General features: G+C 45.6%; 1 protein-coding gene across 3 annotated transcripts in view; it reads left to right on the top strand.

The window, feature by feature from the left end:
• LOC132327135 (uncharacterized) overlaps nt 1–20,253 on the top strand; it is a 35,399-nt gene extending 15,146 nt beyond the window's left edge. The window contains exons 6-20 of one of the 3 annotated variants that reach the window (XM_059845957.1): nt 820–926; nt 1,726–1,852; nt 2,442–2,562; nt 2,829–2,914; nt 3,926–4,050; nt 5,222–5,281; nt 9,081–9,147; nt 10,752–10,846; nt 12,366–12,494; nt 13,948–14,062; nt 14,807–14,944; nt 15,634–15,800; nt 16,222–16,310; nt 19,263–19,440; nt 20,081–20,253. In XM_059845957.1, coding sequence (XP_059701940.1) covers nt 820–926; nt 1,726–1,852; nt 2,442–2,562; nt 2,829–2,914; nt 3,926–4,050; nt 5,222–5,281; nt 9,081–9,147; nt 10,752–10,846; nt 12,366–12,494; nt 13,948–14,062; nt 14,807–14,944; nt 15,634–15,800; nt 16,222–16,310; nt 19,263–19,440; nt 20,081–20,236 — 1,760 coding nt within the window. In that variant the 3' untranslated portion in view covers nt 20,237–20,253. Of the gene's footprint in view, nt 1–819; nt 927–1,725; nt 1,853–2,441; nt 2,563–2,828; nt 2,915–3,925; nt 4,051–5,221; nt 5,282–9,080; nt 9,148–10,751; nt 10,847–12,365; nt 12,495–13,947; nt 14,063–14,806; nt 14,945–15,633; nt 15,801–16,221; nt 16,311–19,262 lie in introns of all 3 variants that reach the window. The other 2 variants (XM_059845958.1, XM_059845959.1) reach the window with 2 other exon arrangements.
• The last annotated feature ends 187 nt before the right edge of the window (nt 20,254–20,440 follow it).

Genomic DNA, 20,440 nt, shown 5'->3' with positions numbered 1-20,440 from the left:
GGAGCTTTCAAATATTCCTCTTGAGCCCTGCATAGTTGTTAAGAGGGTGGAAGTTTCTCTTTATCCTTTGCTTACACGGGGTTATATTGATATTGTTTGGTGCAACGGGAGCTGACTGCACCTCTGCCTCTTTGTAGTGTCTGGATAACCTGATACTGACTGCCAAGCACAGTGTTGTTATCAGCTCTCTCAGCTGAGGAGAAGAGCCTTGCCACAAAAGAGTGTGCTCTGTGTTAGAGGTGTGTTCTCCTCTCTGGAAGATGGCCCGGTCTTGGCTGTACAGTTTGTGGCTTTTAGGTGCTTCCTCTCTTCTCAGCCATATATATTTCCAGCACAGCCCAAGTGCAGTGCCCTGTTGTATGCCATCCCTTTCAGATGTGATATAAATTCCAGACCAGGGAGTTTCCTGAGGTTCTCTTGTGGTACTTTCTTTTTTTTTTTTTTGCAAGCACTATCAGTTCCAAACTCAAAATCAGCTTCAATGATATTGCATCTCCTTGAACCTCATTCTTGCCATACACCTTTTTCTTTCTTTTCTACCAAATTTTTGCACGCTCTTCATCAATGTGATCAAAGAGCCAAGAGATAGAGTACAAGGCTGCACCTCTGTCCTTAGCCATGTGACTTATTTTTGTCAATACCTCTTTCAATCTCAACACCTAAAGTCATGATCTAAACCATTAATATTTGCTAGTGGATTGCAGCAGTTTTAAAGTCAGGCAGTGGCATCCTGGGCCTGTGTGGCTTTTTAGGAGGTCAGAGCTCACCAGCCTGGAGTACAGCGCAATCACCAACTCAGTGCTGCTTGTCCCTTGGCAGCTCTGGATGTGAGTGCTGACTTGACAGAGCTAGGACGAACGCCGGTGGCTGTTGTATCTGCAGGAGCCAAGTCTATCCTTGATATTGGCAGGACACTGGAATATCTGGTAGGTAGCATGGGCTGTGGTGTCAAAGCAGATAATGTTCTTTGTGCACAGAGTGCCCAGTGGCATTGGGACGGGTCCTAAGCCAAAGATTTTCAGAAATTGCTACTGAGAGGATGTGAAACCGTATTTACAGTTCTGTAGTCCTAGGGCTGTACAAGCACTTGGCTGCTCCCTAACATAAATCCATCCATGTCCAAGGGGCTGTTCCAGCAGCTGCTCCAACTGAGGTCAAAGGTAGTGCTATCAATGTCCTTTTTCTTTGGTATTAGATTTGCTTTTCCAGGATGATGCTCTCGAAACTGATGGATCAGGAAAGCTAGATCCATCAAACCCTAAAATAAAATCAGAATTAAAAAGGGAGTCAGATGTTTTTCAGCAGTCACCTTTTAAGGTTTGGCATGTTGGAAACCACCAGGGCCAGCACTTTAGATGACAGCCAACATTGATATTTCTCAATAGCAAGCAGAACTCATTTATATCCTGTCAGTTCATGACAAGTCTTCAGGTCCCAGGATGTTGTCTTGGACTTAGGATGGTGCCAATGACAACTGCTTGGCTTTGGATCAGCTCCAAGCACACACAAAGGATGCACATGCCTCTTCTCTCTCAGTGAGCCAGATCTGATCTAGCCACTTACCATGTGTGGCTCTTGGAGAGAGGATAGTGTAGAATGGGATGTACAAAAACAACCATGACCTGTGCCAAAGGAAGGCAGTTTCTTTCTGGGTAGAAGGAAGAAGTCCCATCCCATTCTTTAGTTTCCTGCCACTGATCACCTGTCTCACCTCCACTGCTGCAGGAGACTCAGGGTGTGTGCGTGGCTGCCTTTGGAGAATCAAGGGAGTTCCCAGCCTTCTTCTCCCGCCAGAGTGGCTTCCAAGCACCATACCATGTCCGGGATGAAGAGGAGGCAGCTAAACTCATTGGTATGTTTCAGATGGCAAAGGCCATGTAAGGTCCTGAAAGGGAGGGACACAAGAATTACCCTGGATGAGGCACTTTCTTTAAGTCTGCAGAAAAATTTGTCCTGAAAAACTGTGCCATCCCACCCCACCATTCCTGTGCCATTCCCACCTCCCCATTTCAAAGCACATTCAAAAGTGCTTTGAAAATACAGCAGTAGAGAAGTCCAGTCTTTACAGCAAGTGAAACTGCAAGCCAGCTGCAGCCAGCTTGGCATGCTCATTCATGTTTTATTCCACCTGGTGAAGTGGAGGCAGCATGTAATAATATGCGGACAAAAAAAAGCATCTGGGCCTTTAGGAGGGGAATCAGTTTAAAAAAGAAAAAAAAAAAGCCTTTGCCCGTTTTACTGTGCAGACAGACTCATAAGAAATAGGCAGAGGTGAATTGGTTGAGTAGCTGGAAAAGATCCTGATCTTGGGTCAGCTAAGAACTGGAGCTTGAGCTCTGAGGCTTCCTACATCTTGTGCCCACTCTCCTCTGTCCATTTTCTTTATCACCTGATTTCTCCCTCCAAGGAGTGCCACTAACAATATTGCCATCCTCTTGCAGACAGCGCTCTCGGGCTGGGCCTGAGCAGCGGGGTGCTGATAGCAGTGCCCTGTCCCCAGGAGCGAGCTGTCCAGGGCCAGGCCATCGAAGAGGCCATCCAGCAAGCTCTCAGCCAAGCCAGGTGAGAGGCAATCTAAGCCTTTGCCTTTGCTCAGCCCATGGGCTTGGGGGAGTAAACATTCAGGGACACTGCTAGGTTAAGCACAGCTTAACCTTGGGCATGAGTGAGCCCAGAACTTATTTTCAACTGTACCTTTATCTAGCGCAAAGCTTGTTTACAGGACTTGTTATGGTATGTGGTTATGGAGATAAAGTATCTGCTGGCAACAGTGCTTCTCCTCTGATGCCATTTCAGCTCATCTGTGGGCATTTTCTTTATACTTGCAGGTCCAAAGGAATCACAGGCAAAGAAGTGACCCCCTTTTTGTTACAGAAGCTCACAGAATTAACTGATGGGAAATCGTTGGACTCTAGTATCCTCTTACTAAATGGGGGGAAAAAAGAAAGTCCTCCAGTGTATTTTCTATCTCCTCTGATAATGCCTGGAAGCAAACACTGTCACTTTATTGACGGTCTAGCAAGGAGCAAAGACTTCAGTGTCTCCAAACAGATGAGAGTTTAGCACCTGCAACCTGATTTTTCAGGCACATCCTTACTGCCTTCATCCCCTTTTACATTAAAAACTGGAGGGCAGCACAGATGGCAGCTAGTCCAGAGCCCAAGGAAATCCCTCACATCTGACCCTGGAGCTTGCCTGCTCTATGATGGAATCTCTGGATGCTGTTGTCTGTGCTGGGGTTGCACACTGGAAGGTCCCTGGTCTTCCCAGAGCACTGTGCTGTACATTATCCACACTGTGCTGCCTTATCCAACCTTCCCTGGTGGTACAGAGAAAGAGAGACTTGGAGGACAAACACCTCTGAGTGAGCAGAAATCCTACTGCACAGCCAAGAGAAAGCAGAGGTACTGGCTGGGATGCCAGTTTAAGATCTGGGAGAGCTAGATTCACATCCAGGCTCTGCTGCCAGCCCTCTAGGAGACCTGACCAATCAGGGCAGAATGGCAAAGGAATTTTTAGATGTAAGACCTATATGCAGCCACAAAGTAGGGCTTTCAAAGACTCTGATACTCTGCTCCCAGTGCAATTTGCTAAAAAAAAAAAATGCCTATAGTGACTTGGCAAAATCTCAGTAGGTATCTCTTTCTGGAAAAGTTGACCAAGATCCTCTAAGGTTTTTAGGCTCTATGCTGTAATTTAAGTACTTCACCTTCTCTTTTCTCTGTGAAGTCTTTGCTTCTATTCCCCACTTATCAAAGTCAGGCTTCCTCTATACTTGTCCTCAAAGGATTATGGTATTGGGGATCAAAACTATCAAGTCCCAGCATGTCTTTCCTGCTTTCTCCCTCTAAGCAGTTCCTACATAAGCTTCTAACAGGTCAGACTCACTGGTATTTTTAATTTTCCTCAAAGAAATGCTCAACAGACCTTGCACTGATCCAGAACAATGCCAGAGTGGGCAGCTGCATTGCAGTGGCCCTCAGCAAACTACAGAAAGCCAGAAAGAAGAGGAGACAGCCTGGGCAAAAGGACATAACTGCAGCCCAACCAGTGAGTCCTCTGCTGGCCTCCACATGATGCCTCTCTGCTGACAGCACAAGATAAATTTATATCTGTTCCCAAAAGTGAAAGATGACTCAGCCAGGGACCAATCATTCTCCTTCACGCTGTCAGCATTCTCCCTTTAGTTTCCCTTGTTATTTTTGAAAGAGAAGTGTCTTCTCCTCCTCCCCTTATCCACATTACAAGGAATGGACACTGACAATGGCCTAATCTCATTAAGTCTTAGACCATCAAGGCCATTAAAACTTTAATCACCTTTTCACCTTTTACTGAGCCCTTATGTACAGATCTCTACAGCTCTTAGTACCAGGGAACTTGTGACTTCAGGAATAGACCTGAAAGAGGGTGGGGAGAGATATTTTGAGCTGCTGAGCCATAAATATCTCTTTTTGTTGGCCTCCTGTTCATGATTGACAAAATCACAAGAGTTACAGTACATCTCAAACAAGATCTACTATAACCCTCATACTCTATTCACTCTCTAGGATTTTGTCTATGCCATGTAACTTGCAGGAAATCTCTTTTAGATGGTTTTTAGAGACATGAAAGGTTTTCTAAAACCCATTTGCATTAAGATTTGTCAACATGAAAGAGGGCAGTGACTCCAGAGGCAATAACCCAGCATTTGATGAGAAAAAACATCTGTATGTCCCCAAAGAATCTGGAAACTTCCTGTTTGTGGAGCTAAACTGCTTATTCTGGCTTTGTAGGGCAATAAAATAAGTGATCTGTAAAGTGTCACTGGGTATAGCAATTTCTCCTGGGAGCTTGCAAGAAATTACTGCATTTTCCTGCCCACTTTTTCCCATTTTCTTTGCTTTTTTACACACCAGTGCTTGAATGTTTCTGAGGCCTGGTATATCACACAGAGAAACCATCAGCATCCCTGTGTGTTCACTGCAACATCCCACCTGCCATGGTGGGGCTGGCTGTCGGCAGGCATAATTCAGCAAGCACCAAAGAGAAGAGGTTTTGATTCTTTCTGATTGGGATTGTACAAACCTGCATCTAACTATTCAAAAAAAGCACTGGCCCTTACAATGTAAATGAGAGAGCTTTCAAGAGGGTGGGAAAAGTGACTAGGCAAAGCAAAGAAGATTTGGAAACTTTGTCCTGAAGTCCTTCCAACCACTTTTTACCTCTTTCTTCCCTCTTAAAGGTGGTGATTGGCGGTATCAATGTTGACTTTATAGCCAAGGCACAGAACCCTGAGATCCTGGTACTGTATCTGTAGCAGTTTTCTCAGCACCAATATATTTCCAGCTGATTTTACAGAAGTGCCAAGCCAAAGGGGTTGGGGGGAAGGTGCTATCCCTATGATATCCACATGTGTGCATGCACACACTTGGGAGTGCTGCATGCTTGGTGTGTTGTTTAGATGGATAATGGAGTGATATATACTGACCTGCTCTATCCCCAAGGTGAAAATCACCATCACCACTCAAGAGAGGGACAAAGCAATGTATCACTCATACAACCACCACATAGCAGGGAAACCCCCAGGTAACCCAGCCCTGTCTGAGACAGTCTTAACTATGGGAAGCAGCACAAGTAGGAGCAAGAGCCTCTGTGCAGAGTATTCATGAAGGATTTGAGTCTCATACAAGCACACAAAAACCAACAAAAAAAAAAAAAAAGGAAAAAAACCCCCAAAGATGGCTTTAAAAAATATAACATTTTAAATGCTACCAGACTCCCTTTGTCTCAATTTGGGTTGAACAAGAAGCAAACAAGAAGCTAAAGTGGACCAAACCTGGGAGTCCCCCATGCAAATGACAGCTAATTGCATGGCCTGTGCAATTTTTGTCAAGCTGTACAAAATACTGCAGATTGAGGTGGTGAAGCTTGCTCAAAACTTCTTTGGTGTCTCAAATTACTCTGTGATGATAGCCAAGGCAGGAAGCTTCTGCGATCAGATGGAACAGCCTGTGAAGACCTCTCAGTCAGATATGGGAAATGTGCTGGGGAAGCTGTCTGTAAGGAATTTGGCTATTTAATGATGCAGGGGCCAAACAATGTTACAATGGTCAAGGGTGAAATATGCTGTGGCATCAGTTATGAAAGCTTGCAGAAGCAAGAGTTCAGCTGCTTCAGCTGTGATGTAACCAATACCATACACAGCCTACACTCAGCCATCAGGTCAAGGAGCTGAGCTGTGTCCAAGGAAAGATAGACATTTCTTGGCATGTCAGACATGAGTGCAGATTTCACCTATATCATGGTGAGGGGGCCAAGGACTAGTGTAGGTCCTGCTGGGAACAGCTGACAAGGGAAAAAGGGGGCTTTTAATGTTGTATAAAAATGTGAGGCCTAGTCACTCTTCTGCCTTCAGCGAGCCCAGAGCTCATGGTGCATCATGGCTGGGACCCACGTGCCAAGCCTCAGGAGGATTTGGGAACTGCCAGCCAGAAAGCTCCTGCTGACAGCTACTGTGGTTAGGGACAGAGGAAAAGCTCCTCTCAATATCACTGTTTTGGCTTTTTAAAGACAGATTTTTATCAAAGGGCTCCACTCCCAGCAGATCCCACCTTTATGCCTGCTGGATTTGTTGCCGAGCACTGGGTACCACTCCCTCCTTGTGCTGTCTCAGCAGGAAAGCAGCTGTAATCTGACCTGGTTGTAATTCCCACATGGCTTTCAAGGCTACCCACAAGTTAAATGCTTAACATGTAACTATCTGACCTGCTGAGAAGGATGAACGATTTAGCTCAGAGAAAGCTGCTGGAAAAACCGTTATGGTTATCATTCTCTCAGGATACCAAGAAGCTGAGTAGAGTCTCACTTTCATGTTAAGAATTCAGACCTCTTAGGACATGGAAGAAGGTTCCGGAGACTTCCTCAATTCTCTGATACTTTGCCAGAAGGCATCAGCCCAGCCTCATTTCAGATCATTTTTAGCAAGCCCATTTTCACCTAAATTCTTTAATCTGGGCCAGTCCCAGCCAAACCCAAGAAGAGATATTTGGATACCACTCAGAGTTACAACTCAGTTGGCAAGGTGTGATGAGAGCCATTCATTTATTTTTCTTTAAGAATCAGCTGCTGGTTTCTCTCTCACTGTACCCACCTGCTACTTTAAAGAGAGATTTAGCATCTTCATTTTTTTAGGCCCTGTGGTATTCTACAACAGGAGAGGTCACCCACAGCTCCTGAGCAGGAGGCTGCTACATCTGCTCTTAGGGCAAGACTTGGCATAAAAAAGACACCCAGAAGCTCTGCATCTGGGGTATATGGGGAACTAAGAGAGAGGATCAGCATGCCAGACAGCAAAAGGAGCTAATGAGTATTTTCTCCATTCCTGCAGGCATCCGTTTTAAACCACAGATAATGGAACTACATAAACCACACTTTGTACTTATTGCTGATGGCAGGTAGCACCCTCTTTAAAGACTGAAATAGGGACCAATGTTCAAAGCCATGTTGTTTGACTTGCCTAAAAAAGCACCCTTGCTTTGTATTTTGGGGTGCTGAGGTTTGGGTTTTTTTCCCTTGGCTGCTTATATTACAGAGAGTGAGCTTCAGAATTAAAATAGCCAAACTCGCTTTGCTTTTGAAATCTGCAACTCTCAACAGGATACAGTTGCAGATGGAAATATCCTCATTCCCGACAGTACCAGTAGCAATTCCCAGGGAGCACAAGCAAAGGCAAGGGAGGGGCATTTGGCATATTTGCATTTGATGAGGAGTGACAAGCAGGGCAAAGATGAACAAAGGCCATCAGTTGGTTGCTTATATAGAGGCAGTTCTACTCAGGTGGCCTGAACAGTTTAGGGCTTGGAGAACGGCCAGACAGAAGAGCAAAGGTATCAAAAATTAGCCCCAGATTTTACAGAACTGGGAAGAGTCAGAGCTAAAACAAAGAGTCTGAAGGTCAGATGAGAGAAATAGAAGATCATATTTAGATGGGATAGCAGCCTCTCACAGAGCTGGATGCAGGAGAAAGCATTGTGTGCAAAGAACAGATGAGCAGCTTCACACAGGGGAAGAAGAATCCTTGGGGAGCTTCAGAATGAATTTTGAGAATGCCCAAGCACAGGGATTGTTGGGAATAGAATATTCCTTACAGTGAGATGGCAGGACATGTTCTTGGTTAGAATAGATAGTGGTGTTTACAAGCAAGGAAAATGTTATGTGCAGGGGTGTTCCTGTGCACCTGGGTTGGTGTAGGGCAGAGGGACTGGGCCAGGAGATTCTGCTTGCAGGCATTAGGACTGCCAGTGGCAAGCTGTCTTCAGAGATGGAAAATAGTTTTCAGAATTTTATGAAACGAGCTCTAAAACCATTTGATAGTCAGATGAAGCTCAAATTGATCTGAGTACTAACTGGTGTCATTTATCTGGCAGAAGAATTAGAATGACTGCCTGTGTTCTGACAATTTGTCTGTGTCAGAAAGGCAGATGAACAGAGGAGTGGAAGGCAGAGGCAAGAGAAAAGGATTTGGGAGCTGCACATGTGGGAAAGAAGGGTGTTCTTAATGAGGGAGATGTTTGGGAAGCAATGGGTCAGTGGAAAACTCTTCAGTCTCTGAAACAGATCCTTCCATGAATAAAGTACAGAGGCAGTACAGGGAAAGATAACAAATCTCATTTTACATTTAAAGAGGGGAAATAAATAAATAAATAACTCACACAAACTGCTTAAGGTGGGAGCTAAGTGGCCTTGAAGGCAGAGCCCCAGCAACTTTGGAGTCACAGGTTGTTGTGGGCAGGTGAATTCAGAAGGCTGCTCACACTCTCTGAAACACTCATTAGCCATTCTAGGAGGTCTTAGCAAGTAAGACCAAACTAGCAATTCATGAGGAGATCAAGTGGGTCTCCCCTCCTTGAAAGCAGGCCTTTGTCATCAAACAGAAGTCCATAGATGGCTCTAGAAATTTGTATTGCCCTCAATCTGTGAGCTGGATGCCCTGTGCTCCCTCTGATTGCTGACCTATGTTTCAGCAATATCAACTTCAGATGATAATGGAGGCTTAGTAACTATGCCAAGCAGTTTTGCCAATGAACTGTTCTTTCTTCCAGGGTGGTGGGCAAACAAATCCTGGAAGAGTGAGACGAACCTTTGGCGGTGTTGGAAGGAACTTGGCAGGTGCCTGGTGCTTGGGTTTGCCTGCTGGTGCATGCCAGCTGTGATCTGTCCTTTGGTACTCCTTCCACAGCAGGAGAGGGTGAATGTTGACAAGATTTGGGACACATTAGGCAATATACTAGTGGGCAGACTGCCTGGAAAAGGCAGAACCCTTTCCAAGAAATAAGAGTGGAGGGAGTTGAGATCAGAAAAGGAAGGTCCACAAATATGAAGTTAACTAGCACATGGTGCAGTAACCCTGAGTCAAAGTAAATAAGCATCACTATCTCCAATGACTGCTGAGCAGCCTCAGATTTAATTCATGATAGGATATAGACACAATAGAAGTATGCTTAGAGCAAGAAGATGAAAGGAATAATCACAGTTCCAAACTGATGTTTCACAGTTCCACATCCCATGGACAAAAGGAACTGGGGTATAGGAGTAATATATGTTTTTTTTGAGCTAAGTCTTATAAGCTCTTGGAGATTTATATTACATTTAATATAGCTTTGCTACTTTAGAAGGCATGAAATTATTAGGATGGCGTTTGTGGTAGTGTTAGAAACATGAAAGTTTTAATAAAAGGCAAAATAACAAAACTTTTTACAAAGAAAAACTGAGCTAGGTGCAGAGATTTTTGCTCTTGGTAAAGCACTCTACAAAAGCAATTAGTTTCTTTGTTCTCTTTTTTTTTCTAGTAAATTGCTCAGGCGAGACTTTTTAGCTTTTGTTTAATTTGCTATCTTTAAGTTTGAAGTAAAATTTTTTTGGTTCTATGAGGTGTTTTTTTTTACTTAATTAAAAAAAAAAACTTTTAAGCTTTTTTCTTTTTTAAAAAACCAAAAAATAATTTTGTGACTCTATCAACAAAAAACACATTCTTATACAGGTGTTACTGCAGAAGAAGAAAGGATACAGTCCTATCCATGGGAAAGGAGCACACAGTACCTGTGGCTCCACCACAAGCAGCAGCAGAGCAGTATTCTTGTACTGAAGTTAACAGGGACAGATTACAAAAAGATTTTAGGACTATTCCAGCTTTTAGACATTTCCCAATCTCCTAACACATATCTACTGTCACTTCAGATCACTAATGAAGAAGCTTGAGTGGAAAAAATCCTCCAAAATACCCACGCCACCCACTGAGGTACAATGTGTGGTAACTTGAAAGGAGAGGAGGAAGGGTTTCCCATTAATACATTCAGATTCACTGGTTCTAGTAAGATATCATGGTGGGAACAGCAGTGTGGGAGGGCCAGCACCAGAAAACACTCAGAAGCAGTGTGGGAAAACCCACATGCCTGTGATGGTAAAGGACGTGATGCCAGAAAAGAACAGAATTTGCTTCCCCCTCTTTTCCTCCACTCCCAGATGTTCCAAATGATCCTAAATTTCAGGGTGCTGGTTCAGCTCTCTGTAGGACACCTCACTCAGCCCTAAGCAGTCATTTACTGCAGCTACAGCTCAATTTAATCTTGAACATCCTTCTAGGCAAGGACTAATGAGCATTAAGTTTTTCAGGAGAGGGCTTTCCTAGAGACACCCATGCCGCACCAGCTGTCAGTGTGCTCATAGTACTCTGATGAATTTGTTAACAGCTTTTGTTTCCAATTGCTTTTTAGACTGTTTAAGCCGTCTTGGACAAGCTCCTCTCCTTTTATCAGCTGTGGGGAAGGATGAGCATTTGGAGTCTGTCCTGCACTACTGCCACCACATGGTATGTGTCACAGAAGTAGCACCTCAGAAACTTGGAAGAGATGACAATACACAGAGGGAAAATTCTTCCCAACCCTGGCAGACATGAGAGCCATCTTCCATCAGGCTAAGAGTGGGAATAATTGAATGCTTCTTTAGCTACAGACAATTAGAAGGCAAGGAACCACCTCCAAAACACAGGCTGGGTGTGTTTTGGAGTCTGAACCATGGGCTCTGAATTCAGCTCCAGAAAGTGGTGCTTGGAGGAGGCAGAGGTAAATCAGAAGCAACCACTTACAATTCTAGTGAAGGCTAACCATAGCAAGAAATATGCAAACCTTGAACCCGAGGACACACAAAGCATTGCCAAAACCAGCCTGGTTTAGTTAAAGCCCAAAACAGAGAAAAATGTGACAGTGGAATTGCAGGTTGGACACCTCCCCAGCTCAGAGGACAGGATCCTCTACAGAGCTGCATTCACCACTCACCTGTGCATAAGGGAATGCTTGACTTCAGCAGCAGCTTGTCCACAGGTCAGGGAGCTGGAGCAGCAGGAGCTCCCCAGGACAGCAAGGCAGAATATCACCACCCCAGCAGGCAGCTCTAACCTAGGCTATCAGGCAACTCTATGGAGAAAAGGCAGGACTAAGGGCAAGGCAGGGTGTGAGCGCAGCCCCCAGGTGAGGCTGGTCAGGGTCAATGACTATTATTAATGCCCTCATGACCCTGGGGTCCAAACAGGGCCCATGGGCCCTTGGTTCTGGCTGCCTGAGCAACTTGGCTAATGAAGAAATGAGAATATGAACTCTATTTTGGGTTATAAAGGCTTCACCATGTCTCTAATCTCTTCTCTACACAGCAAGTGAGCAGTGTCCCAAGGGAAGGTGGACTTGCTGGCCAGCCACCAAGCAATCTTTGCCTGTAATAAAATACATTCCCACCAGTGCTGGAGAGGAACCTTTCCCTAAAAACTCCAGCTTCCCTGTCAGCTCCTGAGATAGATACATTTCTCCATCCACATGTTCTTTCCAAGATATGCCCTGCATTCCCTAAGCAGATCATTGCCAGGAGCCACCAAGGAAGGACACCCCTCAGCTCTCTGCCCCACTGCTGCAGGAATGGCTCGAGGGTGTGCTCAGAACCAGGCTGGGCAGTCAGTGAGGCAGCCAACACAAGTCACTGCTGTCTGCAGAGTGCCACCAAGAGATGCCATCCCACACAAGCTGTGAGAATGGGGGACTGGAGCAGGCAGGGCTGCAGACCACTCTTCTCTTACAGGAGACACAGCCTGTGGAACTTCACAGCAGAGACCTGCCACTCATTTACTATAGGATTTCTTTAACCTGCAGCATTTGTTGCATTGCAAATATTAACAAATAGCCACGGGCCAGCATTGCCTAGAGTGAGATACCCCTGGCAGGCTGCTTATCCCAAGGGAGAGCAGTGAGCTGGGCTGTAGACCAGGTGGGCACAGGAAGAGTGAGCTGAGTGTGGCAGGGAAGAGGAATGTGCTCAGTGTGTACCTGTCCTCCCTGTTTCAGGACATGAGCGGCGTCCTTCAGCTGGAGGGGAAGAGCACGGCCACTTACTGTGCCGTGATCAGCAGTGCTGGGGAGCTCAGCCTTGGCTTGGGAGACATGGACATCCACCACCAGATAACAGAGCAATATGTATGCATTCCCTCAGAGTTATGAGCTTTTCTTATGAGAAAGAGTGTGGGCATGTGACAAAAGGTCACTGGTGATGTTTGTACCGGGAGGGAATGGGTGTGCAGAGGGCATGGGAGATGCTGAGGTCACCCCAGGTCACTGGCCACTGGCACGGCAGCATAACAAGCCACCAGAGCCCTCTATTACTGCTGATCCAGATGGAGTTTCTATCTGTTTCTGGTTTATAAATATCAACACTACCATCATCCATGATATGTAGGCCAGAATCCTCTTCATTAACTTGTCCAAGATAACTTATAATTTTGCATCTTAAAGTCAGCAAGAAATCAACCTGATTATAAACCTAACCCTAATTCCTTCCTTTAGAGAAAAGCAGAAAAAAAAGTGGACAGAACACTGGTTAAAGCAAATTTTTCTGTTCCATCCCCTCCCTACCATCCCTGTTGTTTCTATATGCTGAGTTGTATCAACAGAAACTGTTGCTCAGCACATCCAAACATTCAAAAACATTGGGGAAGCATAATGGCAGCAGTGATTAAAGAGTGATTCAGTGAAAGCCCCATCCCTGCACCCTCCTTCTTTTTTTGACAGAACAAAAGCTTGTGCTTCATGACTGACAGCAACATGGAAGTTAAGTGCAATTTACTCACCAGTGGCATCTCCATGAGGTGGAGCTTTCCTAGGGAAAAATCTGGTTATTACTCCCACTTCCATCCTCACCCTGCCTTCCCAAAGCCTTGGCACAGAAAACCATTACATGGGGGGTTAATTCTCCTGAGCTTTACAAAGCCGCTGTGATCAGTGGAAATTCTGAAGCAGTCTTGTGCTGCAAAGTGCATTTTGGCAGTCCCTCTTCCCCCCAGGGCTGGCAGAGACATGGGGGGATGCTGCTCGAGTGCCCATAGCGCTGGCCTGGCATCCCACCAAGTGGTTGTGCAACCTCAGAGAGCCAAAGGAGAGAACAGCATCTCCCTACCCCACTGCTCCACTGAACGCCATCCCTGTGGGATTCAGTGGGACCCAGGAGTCAAACACTCTGCTGAACAGTCTGTCTTAGGAGACACTGTGCAGAGAGGACATCAAAATGGCACTCACAGCAAGCAAAGGTGCAGTCAAGCCAGGCATGGCCCAGGGAATCCTACAGTGGCATTAAACAGCAGCATTCCATTTCCCTGTAGTGCTCCAGCCAGGACCAGCAATTATCTTCCCCTGCTGGAGGGGCTCTGCCAGTTGAGTCCAGCCCTTAATGACCAGGAGCAGGGAAAGGAGAAGGGGAGGAGATGAGGCAAATGGAAAAAATCATTTTTCCTTAGGGAATCACTCTTTTAGGTTCATGCCTGCACCTAAAGGCTGGAATACAAGTCAAAATCCTACATGAAGTCTGACCAGCAATGATTTTGTCCCTCTGCAATGACTCAGGCTGTCTTTCCTGTGTATCCTGGATTTTAACTAGGTGTCCCAGTTCAAGGAGAGCCTGTGTCAGGCCCCACTTGTTTGCATTGATGGAAATGTGCCTCTCTCTACCATTCAGTATGTCTGCCAACTAGCCCGAGAGCACCAGCTAGCAGGTAAGGAGAACTTGCCCTCACAGCATGTGTGCCAAGACAGTCCAGGCACATCCCTGCTGCTTGCTGGAGATAACCACTTACTGTCTGCCATGCCGGGTTATTCAGCACCTCTCTCTGTACTCTGCCACTCTGCTTCAGATGTGAAAAACATTTCGGATTTCTCTGCAGCTGAACCACATTTCCTGAGGCATAGTTGGTAAAGCCCTTGAGCACTGCCAGAAGGCCAGGGAATGCTGCTCTCTGAGCTTTTAATCTCAGTGCGAGTGGCAATTTGAGCACTTCTGCCAGTTTGAGCAGCAATATAGTTTGCTTCTCAGAAAAAGCACTAAAGCATCTTTTGAGAGGAATTCTCTTCCATTCCCATAAAATAAGTTCCCCCCTCCACTGGTATGCTGGGGACCTTTCACAAAGCTTCCTAAACCTTTGGAGTTACGCCTTCCTTTTTAAAAGCAAATCCCAAAGAAGGACACAGTGATCTAAAAACTTGGCAGGGGCTCCAAAACCAGCTAACTGGAGGAACAAAATTGGGGTCTGGCTATATCATCCAGAGCCAGAAGCATTGCTGGAAACTAAGAAGGAAACCTTGGGAGACCTTGTCCCAAGTTTGGGGGAGTGTCTCATAATTCGAAGGTGTAACTCTAGTTGTGAAGATTATGCTAAGTGTTCTCCACTGCATCCTGCTCTGACACAGAGATGAACCACTAATTTATTAATTAACTAACCAATTGCATTGTTGTTTTGAAGTGTGCTATGAGCCAACCGATGAGAACAAGGCCTCTAAGCCATTCCTCTCAGACAGCTGGAAAGCACTCACATACATTTCCCCCAACCTGCAAGAGCTGAGAGCAATAAATCGGACCCTCGGGAACCCTCTGCCTGCAGGTATTGAATACTCAGAAGGGTCAGTCAGACTTTTAGAAAACCTAGATCCTGGAGAAGAGCATTTTCTGCTTCAGCCTCTAATTCAGGCAAATTGGTTTATAGCATAGTGGGCATTCATAAGTGCTCATGGTATCTTGCACCTTACTACCATCTCTGTCTGGGCTGTATGGACTGATGACCCATCAGAGACCACAGTAGGCCTGGGATGGCTCCTTGCCCAAAACCAGAGGTCCCATTTGCCTCACTTCATCATCTAAACAGGAGTAATATCTGGTTTGTCAACGTGTCCCTGAAGCATGGTGCTCAGAGGGCACCTGTCCCAGCAATACTACCCTTTGCAGAAGTGACACACCCCACCAAATGCAGATGGAAATCCAACAGCATTGAAATAAGGAAGTCATGCTTCAAGACAGCTTTTTGATCTCTACAGACACATGCTTAGTGCCTTGAGAATTGGGTTCCTCACTATAGAAGTACAGTGTGGAAGTCTAACTCTGGAGAATTCCATGTTTCCCATAATATAAGGAAAAAAAAATGTTACCAACCACATTTCAGAAGTGCCCATAAATAGTAGTAGAAGTGCCTATAAATAGCAGTAGATGTGCTCATAAATAGGCTGTCAGCCCACAGACAGGCTGGTTGAGGACCTTTACAGTTTGAGCACATTTTTCCCTCCCCTCTCTCTGAAGAGCTGCCATCCAGGTTGGAGGATGTTGTCCAGGCTGCAGTGGCCCTGGCCTGCCCTTTGCTGGCCCACCTGCACTGCGTGGTGGTGACCCTCGGCGCTCACGGCATCCTCCTGTGCGGCAGGAGCCTGGGAGGGAGCATCTCCCTTTATCCAGGAGCTCACAAACAGGTAAGGGCATGGAAAACTAACTCTGAGCTCTCAGTTGCTTCCTTCTTGGACCATATGGCACGGTTGCTATTTCTGGTGTCGTGGCAGCAGTCCTGGGAAACATGGCATCACTGCTGGAAAATGTATGAGTTTGGGGGGGTGAAATACACAGCTCTGAAAGCAAATCAAGTTGTCTGTCTGTGTACTGCTGGCTCCTAGCAGCAGTGTTTAGAGTCAGCTAGAATTAAATGTGCTATGTGAATATTCATGAGTGTGAGCTTCATTTGCAGGAAGCTTCATTTTAATGATCAAAGTGTGAAAAAAGATTATTGCCTTTTTTCCAGCCTTTTCTTTTTTTGCCATCCCTGCGGATCTGGCATCAGGCACATCAGGCCTCACCAGCTTGGGCAATTCCCTCTAACTTCCCTTCCCTCCCCCACAGGATGCTGCTGCCAGGCTCTGTGCTGCCCACTACCCCGCCATCCCCATCAGCAGGGAGGAGATAGTCAACGTCTCAGGAGCTGGTGACAGGTATATCCTTGCTGCTTTGTCCTCTCCAGCTGCATGTGAAAGGGCCATAATCGGATTTGTTTGAAATTCTACTGGAAAAGCAACTGCTGCTTGAAGAAGAGACACTAAGGATGAGACCAGGGCTGGTTACAGTGATTCCTTGCAAAGCTTGCTAAAATTGTCCCCTGAAGCATCTTGGAAGCTAGGCTTGCCATTATTAGTTTTGCTTTTCTTCAAGATCCAAGCCTTTCCTGGCAATCTAAGAATTCTGAATTACTCTGGGCTGAGCTGCTGAAAGCAAAGTAAACCACCTTACATCAAAGCTGTCTTACTAACTAACTGCCTTACTTCCACACTTCTCCAATGGAAGTGGAACTGCCACTCAAGAGCTAAAATGGCCTTGTAAAAGCATTTCATCAGGTTCTGCATTTGCCTCTGGCAATTTTGAAGCTCTTGCTTCAAAAATTATACAGTCTGCTGTATAATTCGCCTGGCTGTTCACACAAAGCCATGCATAGAAGTGGGAAATGACAGCTATTATTCCAGCCCCAGTGATCAACTCTCAGTCTGTCAGAGTAATATTTTATTATGCTCCTTGTTAACTTGACAAACTATATGTAGTAGTCAGGTTGTTTTTTAGTTCTTGCTTCATATGTTGCAATGGTTGATCCTGTCCTTTCATTGCCTCGGGCTAGACCAAGAGTCTGTATGTGACAGATATTTCCTTTTCCCTTTCTACTCTTACCTAGAAATAACTCAACATAGCAACACTTTTTTCTCTGATCAGTGTCCAGAATGAAAAGGTTTTTGTGGTTTTTTTTTTAAACATAAAGAGTCCTCAATATTTTACTTAAAATCAATCAATAACTTCTTTCCAAGCTGGTGAGCCCACTTAACACCAGGATGTGCAGTTTGTGTCCCAGATCACCTCTGAGGTGGGCTGACTCAACTGCAAACTGATCTTCTCCAAAGAAGACCAAATGGTTGTTTGGAGCAATAGGTGTAATAACAGCAGAGGAATGGGGGCTGGAGGAACATTGTAGGGTCAGCCTGACCTAAGGAAAGCTCAGCTTTGCTCATTACCTTGGGCAGGTGTCCCCAGCCAGCCCCTCCAGGGACACAGCCTCCCCTCTGCACCATCTGCTTGAAACACAAGTACTCCTTACTGCAGGACAAGGTGTTTTCTAGAGGCTAATGTAATGAAACGTCCTTCTTAGGGTTCCTTTTCTGTTTTAAAATTCAAGGGAAGACCAAAGGTGAGATAAAATGCACCACTGCCAACCACCTCCACTGAATTACACTAGGGAGCCTGGGAGCTTGTTTTTTCTTCCAAACCTATCTGAAAGCTTGAGGCCCCATTACTGCTCCCATTCCTGAAGTAATATTGGTCTGGAAATTCCTCTCCACAGAGTCCCCAAGGCCATGTGGGGGAATTTTCAAAGCCCCCTTGTTCATTCAGGGTTTTACTTCCTAATAACCCCAACTGCTCCCCTGAACTCTGGAAATCCCTGCTCTACAGACCAAGAGTGCCAAAACAGACTGGAAATGCCAGGACACTGTAATGCCATACAAGCCATGTCCACAGCATATAAACTGGTTACGTGTCCCAGGCCCAGCCTGGTGGCACTTTCAAAGGACTATTGTAGAAGCACAGAATGGTTTCCACCTTTAGTGGTCATCTAGCTTGAACCCTTCTGCAATGAGCAGGGACAGCTGCAGTTGATCTGGTTGCTCAGAGCCCCATCCAGCCAGGAATGAGGCATCCACGACCTCTCTGTTCATGTTTCACCATTCTCATTGTATAGAATTTTTTCCTAATATCTAAAATGTAACACTTTCTCAGCTTAGACCCCATGAACCTACACACTTTAGAAGCACTGGTCAGGGGATAATGCAACCCAGAAACAGTGACCCAGGGCACTTCATGCCTCCCCTCCACCCTATGGCTCCTCTACAGCTCCAGAGCTCTGCCCATGAGCTGAGCATGTGTGCAGTGTCTGTTTGCTCCTTGCCCCCAGCTGCCATGACAACCTAACACCACATGCCCACACATGGCATTGCTAGGGGATGCTCCCCTAAATATTTACTCTCAACTCCTGGAGCTGTTGAGAGAGTGAACACTTTGTGGAAGTCATAATCTTCTGTGCCTTTGTTATAGATAAGAAGATGTTGATGTAATTAGGTGGAGTGCAAAATAAGGGCTCTTTTTACCTTGCCCATAGATTTACTTATTAATTCTCCCTGCCATCACATTTTCCTGTCCTTGCTTCTTCCTCTAAAATGTGATTGTCTTGTCAGTTCTCTTTCCCTTCTCTGTCTTCTCCTAGCTTGTGAACATTTTTACAGTAGTTGCTGTGAATAGATCAGTTGCTCCCAATCTATCCCAAACACTGCACTTACATCACTTTTACTGGGAAATCTCAAATGAAAAACCATAGCAAATGTTTCCCAAAAATCTGACTTTCCAATGTAATTTCAGCTTTGGATTTCTTTTTCCAGCTGTGCCTGTTGTCCCTCTCACATAGATACAGAAACTTTGTCTCTCACCCCATCCTATCCTTTGGGGAGAGGAGGCACCAATAAAATGAGGACATAATGAGGCACTAACAAAGAGCAGATAAGAGACAAAATAACTAGAGAGCAGGGGAAAATTAGATTCTTCCCTTCTTAAGCTCTTTTCTTTTCTCCTGCCTCACCTGGAAAACTGAGAAGAGAAGACATGGTACAAGAGGAAGTACCTCAACTTCTCAGATGAGAAGAGCAAAAAAAGCAAATAAATGACACTATTTGGTACTCTAAAATAGATACAGAAAAAGCAAAACCTATTCAGTGTAACCTCAGTGTTCCTGTGTGACACGTTCTGCTGCTGTAAGTGCTGGTTGGGATCCAAATGAAAGCTCTCACAAATGAACACATTCCTGGGTTCAAAGCTCTTCTCCCCTCGTTCAAAACCATCTTTCTTTCCCTCCACAGCTTAATGGCAGGAATGCTTGCAGGGGTGCTTGCTAAACATGACACAGGCACGTGTGTGCGGATGGGTCTGCTGGCTGCCAGCTTGTCTCTCCGTTCCTATGAGCCCATTTCCCCAGAAATCAGCACTTCCAGTGTCAACCAGGAGCAAGTCAAGAGCAGGAGCTGGCCAGAGGCAAAGGTATGGAAGATGGACTAGAACACTGTGCCTTTCTCATCTATCACCCCATCACTTGCAGCAATGCTATTTTCAAGAACTGGACTGTGTTTTAAGCTTTGAGAACATTTATCTGCTTCGGTCCTGAGTAAACCCTCAAGAAAGGAGGCCCCTACCCAGGGAACTTCTGTGGAATGAAAAGCTGATTTCTGGTCTTCCAGACCTCCTGGTTTTCTGACCTCCAGGCCTTCTAGATTTTCTCTTGAGGGAATTTTCTCTTCCTCCACCTTATGTCACTGTTGTCCATTATCACGGTAGCTTCTCTGTCATTGACTCCTGGATCTTCAGGACCATGTCTCTTCAGCTGGGCCCAGCAGCAACATCTGCTCTTGCTGCTTACTCTTTCCTATCCAAGAGGTCCCATGGATCACAATTTGTGGCAGGGTGCAGCTGGCAGGAACATGACACTGTAGGATAACTTCATCCATCTTCCCAAGCCAGCTGGCACACACCATACCTTATTCTAAAGTCCAATGCCCCTAGAGAAAGTAGGCAAGACAAAGTAAAGAAGAGTGACCAGGGACCAGCTGGTGGCTGGTCAGATGACAGCCCCTTGTTCCATGTGCCTTCCTCTGATCTTGGGGCTTCCTTCCTCCTTCTTTAGTACTCAGTATCAAGTCTGAAGCAAAAGAGATCAGAGGGAGCCAAGGCATCTCCCATGGAAGCCATGAGGAAAAGTCACCTTCTCTCTCTAAGACTGAAATGTGCACAGCATGCAACTGTGTGTGCCAACAGATCAGTAAACACTGAAACTCATTAAAACTGATTTCCAATAGAGTTGGGTCTCGGTGCTGGCTGGTTCCTAAACCTGACTGATAGTAACCTGGAGTGCAGACCCACCCTCCATTTCATCCACAGATCATGGTCAGACCCCTTGACTGAGGAGCAGCTCCCTGGTGTCTGACACAGCACTCAGATCAACCAAAGCTTGATCAGGGCAGCTCTAACACCACTCTCCTGAGTG

The sequence above is a fragment of the Haemorhous mexicanus genome, chromosome 5 (genome assembly GCF_027477595.1).
Source record: "Haemorhous mexicanus isolate bHaeMex1 chromosome 5, bHaeMex1.pri, whole genome shotgun sequence".
NCBI classification, from domain to species: Eukaryota; Metazoa; Chordata; class Aves; order Passeriformes; family Fringillidae; genus Haemorhous; species Haemorhous mexicanus.
The sequence above is the reverse complement of the archived record's forward strand: the minus strand, read 5'-3'. Positions and strand labels throughout refer to the sequence as shown.